We start from the raw sequence: 16987 nt of genomic DNA on the forward strand, positions 1-16987 counted from the left end.
CATCCTGCTCCGGTTGTAGGGGAGACAAACTTCTCCAAAGCAGGGCGCTTCTGCTGTCTGCCTCAATACCTTTGATCTCCTGGCCGCGAAGAAACGCAATACAGAATCTCTAAGGGAAACACACGCCTCTCTAGTCCAAGCTAGTGAAAACAGGTAATACGAACGTTAATATGCGTGGTGGACTGTCGTCCGTTTCTTCGTATGGCGAGCCAACCCAACGGGCTCCCGTTGTTAATTTTGTGACTACAGCAAACTCATCGTTGATCGACGACATATCGCTCAGATCAGTGTGTGGGAAAGTACGTTTGCGCGTCTCAAAAAGCTCATGACATCCGAAACTGTGTCTTCTTATCCCAGGACACAACCGTAACGATCACGTCTCCCGTCTCATTAGCTATCCACGTTCCCTGTAGGCACTCGTGTTATAGGCGATAAAAGTGAATGCCACTTCTGTTTCTTCCGGTTTCATTGTTAATTGATTGCTTCAGTGAAACCACAAGAATGAGTTGTATCCATGGTGTGCAGAAACACCACTAGGGAGGTCTCCGTTTTCTTCTACTAGCTTGATGGTTGCGCTACGTCGGTCGTCGTGAGTGGGAAGTGCCCATAGGTCGAGACACATTGCCACTATGGTGAGCTGCTACGGTGAGGTCGCCCCAGTCGCAGCCGGTTCCGCGAGATCGCGCTTCGCAGAGTTAACCGTCGACCCCCAGCAGATATGCTGTCGACGCCACTATGTAGTGTAAGTAAGCGTCGACGCCGCAGGAGGAACCCTTGTACATTCAAACTTTTGTTTTTGACTGTCCTGTGAGGTATTGTTTGAAACTGACGCTGTGGAGTTCATGCTTCCAGCTCGCTGGCCGGCGTTCATTTGGAACTCGCGGTGACGACCCTTTTTCACCCTCCCGGCCGGTTGACTGGAAAGTCGGGCGGCCGGGTTACCATTGGTTTGCAGGTGAACCGAACTTGACGCGACCAGCAGTTGTGCGTGTGTGTGCACTCCAAGAACTGTGGGAAAGTGCGTGGTTCCGAGTTCCGGAAAATGATTCGGTATCGTTGGAGCGTTTATTTGTTCAGTTTCATGTGGTGAATGAGTGCCAACCGGCCTGCCTCACCTTGGATCACGACGCGGGCATCGTACGGGGTGGCCCGAAGAGTGCGTTCTTCGGAACGGCGAACGGAGCTTTGGTCAGCACTTTTTGTCTGGTACATGCAACGGAAGACGACACTAAAAGTTGAATGCGGCGCAGTTGTACCGGTGCAGGATACATGTTTTTCCACGTAACTGTGTCAGACGCTGGAGGGGGGACGTGAGACGCGTCTCTGGTGGTCGCTGCCAAGCTCTGCGGACATCCGAGACCATCGGTCGAGACGTCAAAGCGTCACGGGGAGCCATGTCGTTATCGGGTAGTTCGTTAATGGTGAAGCAGTAAATACCATCAGAACAGTTTTCCTGTCGGCCCTTGATTGGCTTTGGTTTTTCGGATAGGTTTGTTCTATATGACGCACTGAGTTCGTTCATGTTAGTGTGTACGCGTGTGGTGAACGGGTGAAGCTGTTCGAGACGAGTTTCACTTCGAGGGGCCAGGGGGAATGTCATGCAGGAATTCCGTGAGCTCTTATCGTCAGACCTTTCTCTGAAGGGGGGGGGAGGCAAATTATCAAGCGAGCAGGTGGAAGAACAACTGACTCGCACTGTATGGACTATCGTAGGCAGCCTGGGCTTAGGGCCACGGAGAGGGGAATGGAACCGTTTTTTTAAAGGCCTACTGTGCCGGCACTAGTTCTCCTCGCGGTTCCGTAGTTTTCTTGCCAGTGTCTGTCCACAGTTTTCTTTTATTCCTTAACGGTAAGAATGACCAGCACTTGAAGACGCCAAGGGGCTTGGCAGACTAACGGCATTGCTTTCTTCGGTCGCATGTAGAACAACTGACTCCGGCGATGGTGTACTCACACGAAAACCGTATCCTTGTAGTGACGTGCATCGTGCTGGTGGTCGTGTGATAACGAGCACTTGGGCGTTTGTGTTTCGTCTCTTTGTGAAGCCTGGGTTAGCTTGCAGCCACACTTTTCTCCCGCGAGGACAACCGTTCGAGCATGTGGTCTTTCACACAGTCAGCGCTTGTTCGGCGACACGGGAGAATAACAGGCATGACGAAGAGTCGTACACGACACAACAGACTTGGTGGATTATGATACATTTTGCGTGTGGTGACTGGTCGTCGCTAGTAGAGAACTGTTTCGGTTATTTCCGGTGAAGCATACCAGAGAAGTTCTCTGTTGGAATTCTTATCGTAAATTGCTTGTGTAGATGCGCTAGACGAGGCTTACCTCTCAAATGCCCAGCTGTTGGGGTTTGCGAGCGTTGATTGGCAGATGGTTAGCTAGGTGACGTAAAAACGGCTTGTGTGATCTGCATAGTGAGTTTCCCCTGATCAAACAATTGTCACTAGAGGTGGCTGATTTGCATGTGGGTTACGGTTTATCCTGCGGATGCTGCTACTCTTTGGAACAACAGAACGTACTGGGCGTTAATTCGTGGTCAGTGCCATCCGGATGGTCCTGGGGCAACAGCGAGGTTTCGCGGCCATGATGCAAGGATCTGAGTTCATGACCGGGACGGAACGGTCCTTTCCGTTGGCAGATGGTGACTATCCGTTTAGCATGGAGCCACCATCTCCCACAGTTTCTGACGTGGATGGTGGTGCGGTCACGCCAACTGGACTGCCTCGAAGTTTCATCCCATTACTCTCTAATCGACTATCGTCTCTTCAAGCCGACGTCATCCGAGTGACCGATACTTCGGGTCCATGTGAGCAGAGTCTGGACAGAGACCCGAAGCACGAATTTTCGCCATGCCATTCGGAGTCTTTCTTACTACAAGAAACCAGTCCGTTCACCCCTCCCACTCTTTCCGACTCGAGCGATACCAGCTGGCTCGACCTGCGGCATCCCCATTCTCTCGAGGGTTGCCCCGATGCAGATGTGGGGTTCGGTCTTCTAGGAGTGCACTCTAAGGCACCAGGAGTTCTAGAACTTCTGACAAGGGAGGGACACGCAACATCTGTCCCTGTGTCTCAATGGGGATGGAGTGGTGGCTCAGCGGACGTTACGGGGAGGAACGAGCGACGCACTCCGGAGAACGGTTGGCAAGCTCTTTCAGGTAATGTTTCGGAATACAGCAAGGCCACTCCACTGACGGAGCAAAGACCCTCCGTTAAGATGGACTACATCCAGGGCCAGGGAGGTCAGTCAGAAGGAACGCAGCTTTCGCAGACTGCAGTAGGTTGGGTGACCGACGGCGGGGAACGCTGCAGGGCAGCAGACGTTTCACCCCGTGAGACAACGAACGCTCGCGTTTTATCCGAATACCACGAGCCGGCTGGCATGCATTCAGGCGGACCCAACAAGACTGTGCCAGTGGAGTTCTCTGGCTCCGTTGTGACCGCTAGCACACAACCGTGTTCCACCACATCGAGTCCACAGGACTGGAGCCCTGTGGTACAAATGAAATGTTCAACGTTTTCGCGGGAGCCTGCTGCAGACATGGAGCCAGTGACTGCGTCCAAATGGGGGCAGGTGACAGTTGACGCGAGCCAGGGGAAACTGCTTCAGGACGACGGGCAGTGCTCTGAGCAGCCGGGGCAAGGCTTGCGCCGTATCACTGAAAATCGGTGCAGCTACGGCTGGCAGACACAAGATCCAGTTACCTCTTCAGGCACGACGAATGTGCCACGACTAGCGGCTGCGTATCACCAGGTCACCAGGAGCGTTTCGTGTGGCCCCCGTGACGAGCAGGGCAGACTTGGACAGTATGACGATGGGGCACAGGTGAAAATCAATCAGATTTCGCGCTTCATTGTAGCTCAAGGAAACAGGATTGTTCCTTGTGATTACGGAAGAGATGTCACGCGGCATTGTGTCCTGTATGAGAGGGAAGCATACGAATCGGGCCGCACCGTAAGGCCAACCAAAGCCTCATTTTCTGAGGTTTGTATTAGTCCATCCTCTTTAACCCGCTCCACGACAGCAACTTCTTTGACGGGAACTCCGCCTGAGAAAGTCGACACCTCGTGGATGACCTCCTCTTCGACATGGTCAGAGACTGATTCTGAACACGGCAGGGGCATACCCGGATGCAGCCGCGAAGTCCCGTCTGGTCGAATTCCTCGAGAGGCATATTCAGCGAAGCAGGGGCAGGCGTTGCCAGGTGGTGCGGTTACAGGGACAGAGTACCACGGCACCGATCCCATGTGGTCGACTGTAATCTCTGTCGCGGCGCAAACCCGCCACGTTCAGAGGGCAACTGGTGTGCTTTGGAACAGAAACGAAGGGCCAGGGTGGAACTCCGGTGGCAGGTGGGACCTGAGAGAACCACCGCATTCTCTTGGGCAGTTTCACGTAAACAAGTCACCACTTGTCTCGTCGTGGAGTGTCACTGGAATAGACCAGAAGAGGGAGAACGTATGGTCACGACAGTGCCCTGAGCATGCGCTGTCCGTTCCGCCAGCAATCCACTGTTCCAGTTTCGTAGTGCCACCAATGACGAGTGCCACCCCTGACGTCGCTGAGCCCGCTGATGACCCACATTTAGGCCAGCAGGTCTTCCGCCCTATAGAGAACGGTCGTTATCTGAAAAACACTCCACCTCCAGCTCCGTTTCATGGAAGTCTCCGCGCTGGGTCGTTCGTTGGCCACTTCCCCTACGCAGGACGTTGTGGTGAGGCGAATGCGTTCATTACAAAACGTGGTCTACCAATAGGTCATTCTGCACAGGCGGCCCATAACACAGCAAATGGGACTTCTTATCACCAGTACGGGGAAACAGCGGCTGACAGAGTAGAAACAAACAGCCAGATTTTAAGCGGTCCTGCGTGCATGAACCGCCCCAGCGAGTCATCTCTCGGGTCGAACACGGGAAGGGATTACTTTACTGTGTGTTCCTCTCCATCAGCTTCCGAGAGCATTGCTGAAACAAACCCTTTTACCGTTCGCTGTGCCCAGCAGTTTGGGATTAACACGAATGAGATGACTGAAGCGACACTAAAGAACGGGTATGAGTCGAATGTTGTGGGGTCTCGTTGTGGAACAGACGTGGTTACTGCCACGAACAACAAGCGAGCCAGATTGGATTCAGAAGGGATCACATTTTTGAATGAGGGTAATCTCTTCAAGAAAACTCGCAGGACGGCGGGAGAGAGGAAGGAGATGGAGGACAACAAAGCTGTCACTCAAGATTCCCGAGCAACTCCATCTGTTTTCCCTGAAATGGAAGCAGGAGACTGGCACACGCTAGCGCCAGAGGCTGGCGAGTGTTGTGGGGAGGGGTCAGAACGGTTCGAAGATGATTCAGGCGGTCAAGGTGACGAGGACAGTAATTTGCAGTGGCATGAAGGTTTTACTCTTCCTCTTGGCAAAGATGGCCGTGGGGAACTGATTAAGAGAATGAGAAGTGTCCATAAGGCGGTAAGGCCTGCACCCCCAATGCGGTAGCGCTGTTCACTTCAGTGAATCTTTTGTCTGGAGCAGCTTAACGAAGCGGAGTAACTGAGCGGAAGTCTCTACCTCCGTTATTGAGGATGATGCGTATTTCCACACGTGTAGAGTTTGGTAGTCGTAGAGAGAACTCACTGTGCAAGACAAAGGTGCTGCTGCTGTTTCTTTGGGAGTACGGTAAAGAACCTAGAAGATCGATGTAGCAGTGTGTGGAGGCAAATGTTGTGAAACAAAAAGTTGACGGCGGGCTGTGAACGTACAGATGCTCGTGACCTGGGAGTCGCAATGACGGGTTTCCAACTGCGAACAACGTAGAGAAATAATTGTGTGCTGCTTCTCTTTTCAGGATCGAGAATTCTGTCGCTTCAGTTTAGAGGGCATGGGAATCGATTTCAAGCGATTGGCCCACGCAACTGTTGAGGAGCTGTGGAAGATTGCTTACCGATGGGGACTATTCGGCTACGCAGTCAAGCTGTCGAAGAAGTATGGGAAGACAACGACCAGCCAATCACGGAAGAAGAATGTACAAGCCGCGCCAGTTCCAAACCTTCAGGCCGTTTCTGTAATATGCGATCACACCAGGTGACCGTGTAAAGGGATCATTTTGCACGTGGGAACTAACACTACATTCTGCTGTTCAGACTTAAATGCATCTTTAAACTTTTGTAGCATGTATTTGACGATGTGGTACGTGATCAGTAGTTCTACTCCCCCAGCAGTAGGGGACAGTATTCATTTGTACACATAGCATGAAGCGAAATATTTCGTGCGATCCTCCTGCGCACTGGATGGACGTTACCGAATTCCTTGGGTTGACAAAACAATACAAAACGTTGGACGAAATCTGACAAATGCGCCTCCTTGTCAACCCAACATTAAGGCGGCGTATGCGATCCCTTTTAGTGCAGACGAAATTCCCGAAGTGGAGAATGTGTGAGTCTCGTCCTTGTGTAGCTGCGGAAAACCAGAGTGAGAGCCAGTTGTGTAGTTGCCGCAAGCCGTTGGGCGGCCCCCGGGCCGAACACGAGTATCTCCCCGTAGAGCAAACGACGCCTCCGTACAGTGCATCAGCATGAATGTCAGAAGCTACCCTCAGAAAAGTATATTTCTCCTGTGGACCAGCTGCGCACGTGGACCTCCAGTGAAGGTGGCTGGGAAAAATAATCTGAGCAGTAGCAGCTGCAGGACGTGGCGGCAGAATTTTGCAAGCGGGGTGACACCACAGTGTGTTCGCTAGTCGGGCGCCGTAGACGAAGACGAACACAGATTCGTTCCAGTGACTCTGCAGCATAGGCGAACGCTGTTGTAGAAGAGAAAAACAAAGAAGTCAAGAAGGATGTGCGGCTGCAAAACGGCGGATCACTTTGAAGTGGCGCCGCAAAACGGTTGCTAGCGGAAGTGCGAGTTAGCCTCGTGAACCACGTTTCACGAGTCTAGCCGAAACAGCGACCCAAAATTGCTACCGCTGTACGGTAGCTGCCTAGTGGTAAACAATGCTACTAGCGTGCAAATCAGGGGTTTGGTGGACTGGTGCCTCGCTATAATGATCTCAAGAAGGGGCTCGTAGATGGTGCTCGTGCAAATGATTCAAGTGTAAAAGTGACACCACAGGAGTTAATACAGTATATTCACTTAAATCATTTCTAGATGTATTGGCGTGGTTAGGAGGAACGAACTTTGACGGCTGCCGACGATTTTGTAGGTATACGTGAGAGTAGTTTGGCTGAACGTGTGCAACAGAGGAAAGTTTGATGCGTTGACGGGAGCAGGAAAGAAGGGGTGACGGGTATCATCTGTGAGAATGAAAGACCGACCTGATAAACCCATTCACTTGGTCAGATGCAACTGGCTAGCGAATACGCGTTGACGTTTGCCGCGAACAAACAGGGTCACCTGAAGCTAACATAGGATTCGGGCATAGTACAACTGTTTACCAGCTGAATACAATTGTACACATGTGTTGCGTACCTTTCTTTGATTTCTTGAGCGAACAGAAGTCACCGGAGATGACGGCTGCAATACAGGCAGCTTGAAAGAGCGTCAGCAGCAAATCTATATAGGGGTGGCCTCTGCAGTCACCGCAGCTGCGTACCAATTAATGGTGAAGCACTCCCGCAACCATATTGTCTCACGTTTGAGACGCTGAGGCAACAGCTGAATATCGCAGCTTGTCATTTTACTACCATTTAATGCTGCGAAGAAGCGTATTGAAAATTTTAATTATGACACCCGCCAACCTTGTCAAACACCGTGCATGCGTCAACCCGTTTTTTGGACGATGACACAAAACAACAGCGTTGTCCTTTTCTTCTGGCAGTAGGTCCTCTGGAGAAAGAACGCTTAGGTTGAGCGAATAACTCAGAGGTTTATCGTGTTGAGCAGACTTAATGACAAGCTCTTTCATGGAGCATAGTCAAACAAACCGGCACCGAGACTACGCTCTGTGAGCGAGTTACTACATGCAAATATGGCGGCCGAACAAAACCTGCCAATTAGCTATGCTGAAAGAGTCGGTCCGGTGCATTTTTTTCAGCATTCCGCACACTTAAGAAGATCCTTACTCTTTTTGCAACCACAAAAAACGCAGCTTCTGGGTCCCGTCCAATGCAGGAAGTCCTTCGATGCTTCGTTTCGGTGGATTTCGGTTTCCTTCCTCTCACTCCGTGCTGGCGTACAATAACTTCCTGCACCGTCTTGCAGCTGCGATGGTACGCCCTTTGTCTTAAGTGCAGCAGTATGGTGCCCGCTGCCACAGGCTTAGCAGGCATGCCGACAAGGGACTCGAAGCAAGTTCTCGTCAGCTTTGTAGGGTTTGGGTAAATCGTGGGACGTTTCAGCATCCCGAACTTCAGATGCTGACCCACTCGAGTTTCGTCTTTTACGAGGGTTAAACGATCCACTATCCTTCTTCACATCCCTAATGGAACGTCACCGCCGTGCAGTAAACACTCTGGAGGCGGACTTGATCGCAGATCTTGAAAATGAGGATGACAACGATCTCGGAGAACGCCTAGATGTCCACAGCTCTGTGAATTCATCGCAGATCGAGGAGGCAGCGATGCCATACAGCGGAGGTTTCCTCAGCAGCATAGGCGACACACGAGGGCCACGAAGTTCATTCGGAAGCCTGCATGCAGCAGGCGCCGGAGATGATGGATCCGAAAAGTATGCCACAAGTTTGCGAGTAAAACCTCGAAGTCCAACTGCCGAAAGCATGTTTCGGACGCATTCGTGTCGTCATTTGTTTCTTTTGACACAAACTGGAAGATCTCAGGTTAAGGCACTGTTAGCGTCAGCAGATCGAGGGGACCTTCTGGGCGGAGCGCTGGAGCTGAATGCGCCATCTCCGCCGACGCCTTGCATGGAAACAGTGGAAGATACTTCAGCGAGTTCCTCAGAAGCTTTTGAACGGAAAACAGCGGGAACATTGTGTCTGCCGCCCGCTTCTGATCAGCTGACACAATGGAGTAGCCAGCGGGAATGCAGCGCTTCGGCACCAGGGGGCAGAACTTTGTTCGTCTCAGACTACTATCGTACCCTTCTGACAAGTGACGGCGCTGCCGGCCACGAAGCCTTTTCAAGTCCAAATCTCACATCGGGGACAACTGCCTTGGTGGAGCCGAGCCTTCGGGAGCCTAGTGACTCGGCTTCAGGAGACGACAGAACAGGGTCGCCTGCAGGGTGGTGTGGAAACAGGGTATTTTGGGAGACCACTCAGACCTCTGCAGAGGATGAAGAACGTGGAGGCGAGACGCCTTCGGACGCGGCTGTCAACCTAGATGAGCCGTTTCTCCTTCTTCTACTTTTGAAATTTCTAGGCGTGCCCATGTATGGACGTTTATGCTGTGTCAGCAAAAGCTTGAAGGAGGCATGCGAAGGGCGGTACCGTAGAAGCGCAACTGCAGTCCATCTTGAAGACTCAGAAGATCCGCGGGAAGAAACTCAAACCGGGGGAACTAGATATATGAACTCGTCATTCCACGACGGGACGCCTTCGTCGTTGATTCCTATGCCTGAAAGAACATCGGGCGAGGCAAGCCGGAATCTTCCATCTTCAGCCGCCACTGCGTTCGATGACTCGTTTGTATCCGATAACGGAGAGCTGTGGCTTGGTTTTCTGAGGACTCACTACATGGGATCCTTTAACGAGGACCTTGAACTATTGGAAGCCTCTCGACGTCGCGCGTCGGGAAACGAATGCACTGATAGAGCGTTCAAGGCTGTAGCGTTGCGCCAAAAAGTGTTCAACACTAACGGCACCATACCGCAGATCAGCTCTCTCCCGGAGGATGTCGAATTTCCACGAAAAAGGATACACCGGGACGAAAAGCATGCTAAACATGAGCTGCAGGAACTCCAGGATCGAATCCAAGTCGATGAGCCACAGGGACCGGACAAGGTTGGTACACAGCAGAGGCGACAGCCTCCCACCGATCAAGAAGAGTTTGTGACTGGTATTTTTCAATCGGCGAACGGCAGTGGTCGAGATTTCGTGTCTCAGGGGGTCCATGGATCAGATGGCAATGAGGAAACAGAGAGAGACTTGAAACATAGGCGACTCCGTGAACGATGCCCCAATGGTGCATGCGCCAGTGGGCCGTTGGGGTTAGATTTATCGAGTAGTGCCTGGAGGGAGCGCAGTGTTGGCAGTGTATATATACCCGTGCAAGGTAGCCTGGAGCCATCGTTTTATCGCGCGGCAAAGAGTCCTGCGGAGGGGAACACAACCTGGTGTAACGCACCTTGTGGAACAAACGTTACAGTGACACCTTTGACGCCAGCAGCACAAGAGAATCCTGGGTATGAACAAAGCCAGGCTCCACTTCATTGTGGAGAGAGAGAGAGATCTGAGAACCCCAGGGAAGGGGATGATCCAAGGCATGCGACTCTTGGGAGGAGAAATACACCAGACGTCTCTCGAACAGTCGGCATCGCCGTGGACACTGCCGCCGGGAGCGGGGCAGCCGTTCGTGGATTGTGTGGAAGCGCTGTGACATACATCTCCAAAGACACAGAGACCAGGCCCGATCGGAGTTCAGTGAACTGGCCAGATGAGGATGAAGAACTGCATAGAAGCGCCAGGTCCGCTAGTTCGACCACCGTTCTTTTGAGAGAAGTGGCGGAACACAGAACACGCGTTTCGGAGTCCGGCGACGAGATAGACCCTCTGCTGCTTTGCGTCTCCGCTCGCTTAAGCTGCATGATTCTGGTGACATCCGCCAAGATTGCAGGAAAGTGGTAAGGTGCATCTGTGTCTTTCGTTTTTAGGAGGCAGAGAGGAGGACACACTAAATGGTGGAATCCAGGTGATCGGGGTTTCTGCTTATAACATGGCTGCTAAGAATTCGCATCTGGCAACCAACATGAATGTCTGTGTTCGAGGGACCACCATGTCGTTGGTGCCAATGACGCTTCCATCGTTTTTTAAACCCTTCTTAGTTTGAGTTCACGGTCAAGCGTGTTCGTGATGCTTGCGCAGGCGCGAGCTCGGCCTCGTGACTGGATGGCGGTGGTTTCAGCGCAACGTGCTTCGACGAATGACTCGGTCTCAACTGAAACAGTGAGTCAATTGCTGCACAATTCAAGGCAGACGAATGTGAATTCTGTATATGGCCAGTTGAGTTTAGTGTGCGTGAAGTCGCTTATAAATGGTTCGAGCAGGTGTTCAGAGACGTGTACATATACGTTTGCGAACCCTGTTGTTACCACAGTCTCCGAAGCAGCAGCTTGCAGGCCGCACGCCGGTGGTGCGTAGACGTTTAGTGCATTGTTTTGTTATGACTATTCAACGTGAGACTCGTAATTACATGCCGGTGGCAGCGAGAGTACTTCGTAGGGGCCGTTGGAAGTCGGATTGTGGGAATCACGCTGGACTGCGTTGCATGCGGGACCTTTTGTGGATGTCACTTATGCTGGGGATTCTGGTTAGGTGGGCAGTAAAGACTCACCGAGCGTCTACTGCCAGCGCTACCGCATGGACAAAATCGCTTTCTCCTCGAGTTGCTGCCCTGGCCGGAGACTCGATCGACCTACCGGAAGGGGTGGCAAGAAGTAGTAAGTCATTTAACGAAAAAACTCTGCCACATGTATCTGAGGTACGAGCTGTTCGCGTCCGCACTTCTCACAACACACCTTGATGCGCGAGCTGCTTGTTACCTCACAACTGTCGCAGGCGACCACATCGCATGGAAGATGACGACCATGAACTGGGAGCTCTTGTATGAGTCAGTTCAAACTGAAATGGGCTACCGCGCTCGAATGTTCGCAGAGAAGCTCTTTGAGTCACACCAGGTTAGTGCACGTGGTATCAGCGGGGATTGTCTAAGCCGACGTCAGCAGTGCAGCTCCGTTCGTGCTTTCGAATGGTCGCATGGGACGTAACATCAACCGTGTCTCATAGGACTGGTGCCGCCTTTCTGCGTTAGTAATCTGCAAAGTATGTGACCCGGGCAAGTTTATTGTTTTTCATTTTTCTCGCCGTTTGTATGATCTCAAAAGTACCACAAGTCATGTGATATATGTAGTAGAATGAAACATTAGACCGAGTCTGCGATAACATTGTCGGCGCGGTCTTTGGCCATAACTCATTCTTTGCAGACACATATCGACGCAATCGGGCAAATCGTCGAGGATCGTTTCGATTTGGAGCAGCAATTACTATGCCTTCCTGTGTTCTGCGAGGACTCGAAAGACACGGAAGTTACCGGACAGGTTTCATCTTCTGCTTCGAAGGAATCGAATGATGCCGCAACGGACAAAGCGTCAAAGAGCCGTACTCATGTTCCGCGATGGAAGAGATGTGTGCCGAAGCTGCGGAAGCTTTCCGAGGGGTCGTTTGATGTAAGCGCAGTGGCATACGTGTGGTTGCCCGAGTTGTTTGTATCTCATAACATGAATCAATTTCGCAACGGTGAATGTACGCCCTCGTTGATGGGGCATGTGGCGGTGACCCTACGAACATGCCGCCGTGTGTGTGGTGGGCTGTGCGTCTGCAGCTTCTTAAAGCCCTGAACGAAGCATGGGACGAATACGAAGAGTGGGCGGAGATGGCGTGCGATGCCTTGGATTGTTTGGACTTTCGGATCACGCAGGAACGGGAGGCGTGCGATCAGCGGTGGCCTCACACCCCGAACCTCGGGGAAGCTGCTAAGCTGCAGTTCAGGTGAGCTAATTGGACAAATAGCTCACATATGCTTAAGCACCGAGGAGGCATCTTCTGAAGTGACAGTCGAGATGCTGGGGAAATGCTGATGCGCTCGAAAGGCGAGATTACTTCAGGGACGCTATCAACAGGTTTGCACCATGTCAAAGCTTATACCATGCCGCCAATCACCATGCGGCAAATACTACAGCACACCGAGTCTTTGAAACGCCGGAATGGTGTCAACCTGTACTGGTGTGGACAATCTCGCAGACTGGTACGGGTAGACACATTTAGGACAACGATTTCAGTAATCAAGATAGGGATAGGGCAGAATGAACCTTCTTACGACATGTCCAGGGATACGTACGCGCTCCTTCACATTTTGTTCGTGCATGCCAGGAACTTCTGTTTCTTCCATTCCCGGCTGATGCTGTGCATTGCTGCGAGCGTATACGCTCTAATTCACGAGCTGGAACACCAAGTCGCCCAACCTTCAGTCACCGTGTCCAGCAATCCGTCAGCTTCCTCTCCAGAGTGGCTTCAGTCGAATCACGAGGTACCAAAGGTGGTCCATATTTCCGGGGAACCAAGCTCCCGTACAACACAGGGGGAACGCGCGACCCGGACACGCGTGAGCAGGTGAGTTAAGCGCTCTGCGCCTTGTGCATAAATACGCTCTAGCGCCTTGCAGTGCCAACAGTGACGAAGTGACTAGAACTTGATTACGATTCAGTAGATTCCGTTGATCTGGGTCTGCGTTTTTTGTTGCAGGGCTGTAGAGCAGTTTGAAGCGTTCAAGCAGCGCATCGAGGAGTTGGACGTTGCCGATGATGGGTTAGGTTCACTGTCGACTCGGGAAGATTTCCGGCTGTTTTTCTTGACACCCGTGAAAGAAACAAGCAGTCGCTTGTCGCCTGGATCATGGAAGTTTTCGTGAAGGAGCAGGCGTAATGTCTTGTGCGTTGTTGAGGCTGAATGATGTGACAACTTCATGGCAGACCGTTTCGACATTCGCGGGCGATTCTTGTCAAGGAAGCAACGGTATACAACAGCTCTGCTGTACAGATCCAACGGCGGTTTTCATCTTCGCAGTTTTCTTAAACAAACGGCAAGCACGAACAGTCTTAGAAGCAACACAGTTTATGAGGAGAATGAGCCTTGAAAGCACAAAACACTACAAATAATGAACTAGTGGAACAGCTGACGTGGACTGTTTGCCATTCGACACAAAAAATTCCAATTCGAATAAGCACAAGAAGTCAGATTCGGGGACCTTGACATAGCTACTGGGTGAACTCTTGTTCATTGAGAAGACCATTCATTCACGGAAGTCATAACTGCGGAAACATTGTCAGACAGATCGGTGAAATTATTGCTTTGCAGCTCCTTCACTTTGTCCTCACCAAAAGCCTCGATCGCTTCGTCAAGCAACACTCTGAAGATTTCGCATTCCACGTTTTCTCTTATCTTTTCCTCCTTATAATGGCGTTTTTCTAGGCGGTCGTACAGGACTGCAGTATCGGCACGTAGGACGTAGACTAAGTCAAACCACTCGTCGGGCATGAAGTCGCACGAGTGGAAGTCGACAATTTTATTGCCATCACTGACGATATCCTCAAGCTTATTCACAACCAAGTCTTCATCGAAGATGCTACAGTTTTTTTCGTCATCCCATTCAGTGAACAAGCGCTCATCTTTAATAAGCTGCCCCACATTCACATGTTCCATACCCGTCTCCAGGGCAAGTTGGCGACAGAATGTTGTTTTGCCCACGCCTGGGGTTCCCGTCACGAGAATATTCGGACGGTTTCGCATGGTGCTCAGGACATGAACGGACAGGCGGCGATACAACAAGTACGCGGTTCCATGGAAAATCACAAATTTGACTAATTGTTTCACACGTGAGATCCGAAGAGGCTCTCACGAACTTGTAAGCAGGAAAGCGCGACAGTTTGGTAGATTGCGACTTTGCGGTGGCTGTGTCTCTACACCGGTGATCCGCATGGATTTCGCACGGACGACGAAACCCCCACTTTTTCTTAATAGCGCAACGATTGGCTCGTCTCGACGGTTTTTATTGACCATAAAAATCATGGCGCTATGCTTCATTTCAGCATTGATTATAACCACCTTGCTTCAGGCGGAAGGTCTCAATATGGATAATATAGACAACTTTACGACTCTGGTCCCAGACTTCCGGGAAATACCGGAGGGCGATGTCACCGTCGCTCGCGAGCTTTGGGAAACGACGAAGGAAGCTGAAAGAGCGAGAATGGTAACACATCCGATATTAACTGCTAGATATCAGCTATAGAAAAGCGGTGAAATAGAATTTTACGGCTGCATTCGATGAGTCACAGAAAGTCTTCGATGAAGTTCTTCAAGGTCCCCGGCGGCCGGCAGGGAGCCGTTTCACTCAGGTCGAACAAGGCGCACAGTCAGCGGCTAGGACTCCAGTGAATGACCAAGAACTAAGGCAAGCGGTTTACCAGGCGATGAAACAGAATGACACTGTCTATGAGAGCTCACTCGCAGCCGAGGAATGTACATAACACAACCGTTCCGCAAGAACCCGATAAAGCTTCGCATATATGTGAGTAATCAGTTCCCCACTCTATTCCACGGTCTTTATGCTCCAGCTTCCCATGTTCGAAGGATGGCGAACACGAGGCAGCGATGCTCGAGGAAGCAAGACAAGTAGCACAGACGGTGGGTTGTGTAACGTTGTGCGGAGTTGAGGTTTGAGCCTCTTCGTTTCAGGTGCAGGCAGCGAAAATGGCGGAGGCAGTTTCGGTGAGCTCTCTCCGGGGAGGATCTAAAGAAGACTGCGATCATACGGGACCTTCAGGACGAAATAACCGAAATGGGCCGACACACTTTAGAACAAAGCAGTGCGTGTGATAGCAGTTTTGTACTGGGTACGTCTGAAATCACATACTTTGCGTTCCAGAAGACAAAGCAATCCTCAACGAAATTGCCAACCTCAATGTAAGCCATGCTTTCGTAGATATTTTACTTGGAGCGACCTACTGCTGCGATCAGGCAACCCTGACATCCAGAACAATTGCCGCTAAAAAAGCATTTCACCCGACCACCAGTGCATTTGGAGTGGCAGTGACCGTTCCGAATAAATCCAAAGGTGCAGCAGGCGGTCTCGACTGTACTCCTCGAATGCGCTTTCGACAAACACAGAACGGTAGGAAATGTCAGTGCCCATGGATAATACAGATAATCATCTATAAATGGTCAGGGCCCATTGACAAGGACCACTTGGCGCCAACGGCACAGCAACAGAACGATGATGTCGGGCAGAGTAGCGACGCAGGAGGTTCTTCCGCTAACCAGAACTCAATTTCGTCGATCAAAGTATGCTAGAACCAGCACTCACGTCTGAGGTCTGACGAAAGACCGGTTTTTCTCTCAGGTTGTGAATTTGTTCACCCCAACAGCTGTGGACCTTCCCGCGGCGCTTCCCCGTAGCACTGTGCCACCTGTACCCAACGGCTTCTACGGTCGAACAAAAGCATCCTTCTAACACTTCGATGTCTACAGCACACCACTGGAGATTGTGGGCAACGTACTGGAGTGCTGCGTATGTCGGATTGACTTCCAGAACGGACACCTGTGCAAAGGAAACCCCCTTGCTTGGCACAGACAAGCCGCGAGGAGAACCCACACCGGCTGCCCACCATAGCTTGAGTTGACAGCGTAATACAGCATGTGAATCCATAGTAAAGCATTGGATCTACTTGAGGAATAACAGTCGTGTCAAGCATAATTGTCATAGCTGAGAAGTTATCTCGTGTATCTACTTTTAGACCGACAGTCATCATGTGACGTGCCCATAGTAGAGAATTTAGAATAGAAATACAACCCATGAGTAAAATCATAGATTGACCACCGAAGACAGCTCGGCATGCATACATAGATAGCGTCCGAGAGACTACACCAAAAGCAGGTAAAATTCGAGTATATAATTCAGGATGTTCAGAAAACTAGCTTCGCATTTACTCAAAGTTAGCCAGTTTACTGGTATCTAGTTAACTAGAGAGCTATACATACCCTAATTAAAGAATCCCAACACAGCACCGACAATTAACATGAATGAAATAGTTCCGAACTAAAACTGGTTTTCAATTATATTTATTTTCACATACAAGTTAACAATAAATTGATATTGTATTTATTTTCAAAAATTACTGTGCCATCTGTGGTAGCACACGTTGCATAACATCAAAGACAGTTGCGACCGCATGTCTCCGTCTGGCTGCTGACAATATGCAGCAGCAGCGACAACTGATCTTCTCTCACCTTACAGCTATCGCCTTTACATTCGGCCACTGCGAT

At 50.9% G+C, this 16987-nt stretch overlaps 4 protein-coding genes across 4 annotated transcripts; 3 read left to right on the forward strand and 1 right to left on the reverse strand.

Moving 5' to 3' along the window:
* Nucleotides 1–381: 381 nt before the first annotated feature.
* Nucleotides 382–6362, forward strand: TGME49_233380 (hypothetical protein). The gene is made up of 2 exons (XM_002368156.2): nt 382–5466; nt 5843–6362. The coding sequence occupies exons 1-2, from the start codon at nt 2557–2559 to the stop codon at nt 6080–6082; spliced, it is 3150 nt and encodes a 1049-aa protein (XP_002368197.1). The 5' UTR covers nt 382–2556; the 3' UTR covers nt 6083–6362.
* Nucleotides 6363–8416: 2054 nt separating this feature from the next.
* On the forward strand, nt 8417–13577 carry TGME49_233390 (hypothetical protein; the record flags this gene model as incomplete). The annotated part of the gene is made up of 8 exons (XM_002368157.1): nt 8417–10734; nt 10976–11056; nt 11426–11550; nt 11669–11787; nt 12094–12336; nt 12492–12658; nt 13040–13279; nt 13412–13577. 8 exons carry the CDS (start codon nt 8417–8419, stop codon nt 13575–13577), a joined length of 3459 nt encoding a protein of 1152 aa, XP_002368198.1.
* Nucleotides 13303–14536, reverse strand: TGME49_233400. Its single transcript, XM_002368158.2, has one exon. It carries the CDS (start codon nt 14453–14455, stop codon nt 13943–13945), a length of 513 nt encoding a protein of 170 aa, XP_002368199.1. The 5' UTR covers nt 14456–14536; the 3' UTR covers nt 13303–13942.
* Nucleotides 14537–14749: 213 nt separating this feature from the next.
* TGME49_233405 (hypothetical protein) lies at nt 14750–16527 on the forward strand. The gene is made up of 10 exons (XM_018780362.1): nt 14750–14915; nt 14971–15116; nt 15176–15233; nt 15296–15349; nt 15401–15433; nt 15489–15531; nt 15591–15628; nt 15683–15836; nt 15891–16006; nt 16065–16527. Exons 1-10 carry the CDS (start codon nt 14796–14798, stop codon nt 16173–16175), a joined length of 873 nt encoding a protein of 290 aa, XP_018636780.1. The 5' UTR covers nt 14750–14795; the 3' UTR covers nt 16176–16527.
* The last annotated feature ends 460 nt before the right edge of the window (nt 16528–16987 follow it).

This window comes from Toxoplasma gondii, chromosome VIII (genome assembly GCF_000006565.2).
Source record: "Toxoplasma gondii ME49 chromosome VIII, whole genome shotgun sequence".
In the NCBI taxonomy this organism is placed as follows: Eukaryota; Apicomplexa; class Conoidasida; order Eucoccidiorida; family Sarcocystidae; genus Toxoplasma; species Toxoplasma gondii.

Excerpts from the sequence above, each read along its gene's own strand:
- TGME49_233380 (XM_002368156.2), top strand. The coding sequence starts at position 2,557 with ATGGTCCTGGGGCAACAGCGAGGTTTCGCGGCCATGATGCAAGGATCT. Across the intron at positions 5,467-5,842 it reads TGAGAAGTGTCCATAAGGCG|GATCGAGAATTCTGTCGCTT; the intron begins GTAAGGCCTGCA and ends TTCTCTTTTCAG.
- TGME49_233400 (XM_002368158.2), bottom strand. The coding sequence starts at position 14,455 with ATGCGAAACCGTCCGAATATTCTCGTGACGGGAACCCCAGGCGTGGGC.
- TGME49_233405 (XM_018780362.1), top strand. The coding sequence starts at position 14,796 with ATGGATAATATAGACAACTTTACGACTCTGGTCCCAGACTTCCGGGAA. Across the intron at positions 15,629-15,682 it reads ACGAAATTGCCAACCTCAAT|GCAACCCTGACATCCAGAAC; the intron begins GTAAGCCATGCT and ends TGCTGCGATCAG. Across the intron at positions 16,007-16,064 it reads ACTCAATTTCGTCGATCAAA|GTTGTGAATTTGTTCACCCC; the intron begins GTATGCTAGAAC and ends TTTTTCTCTCAG.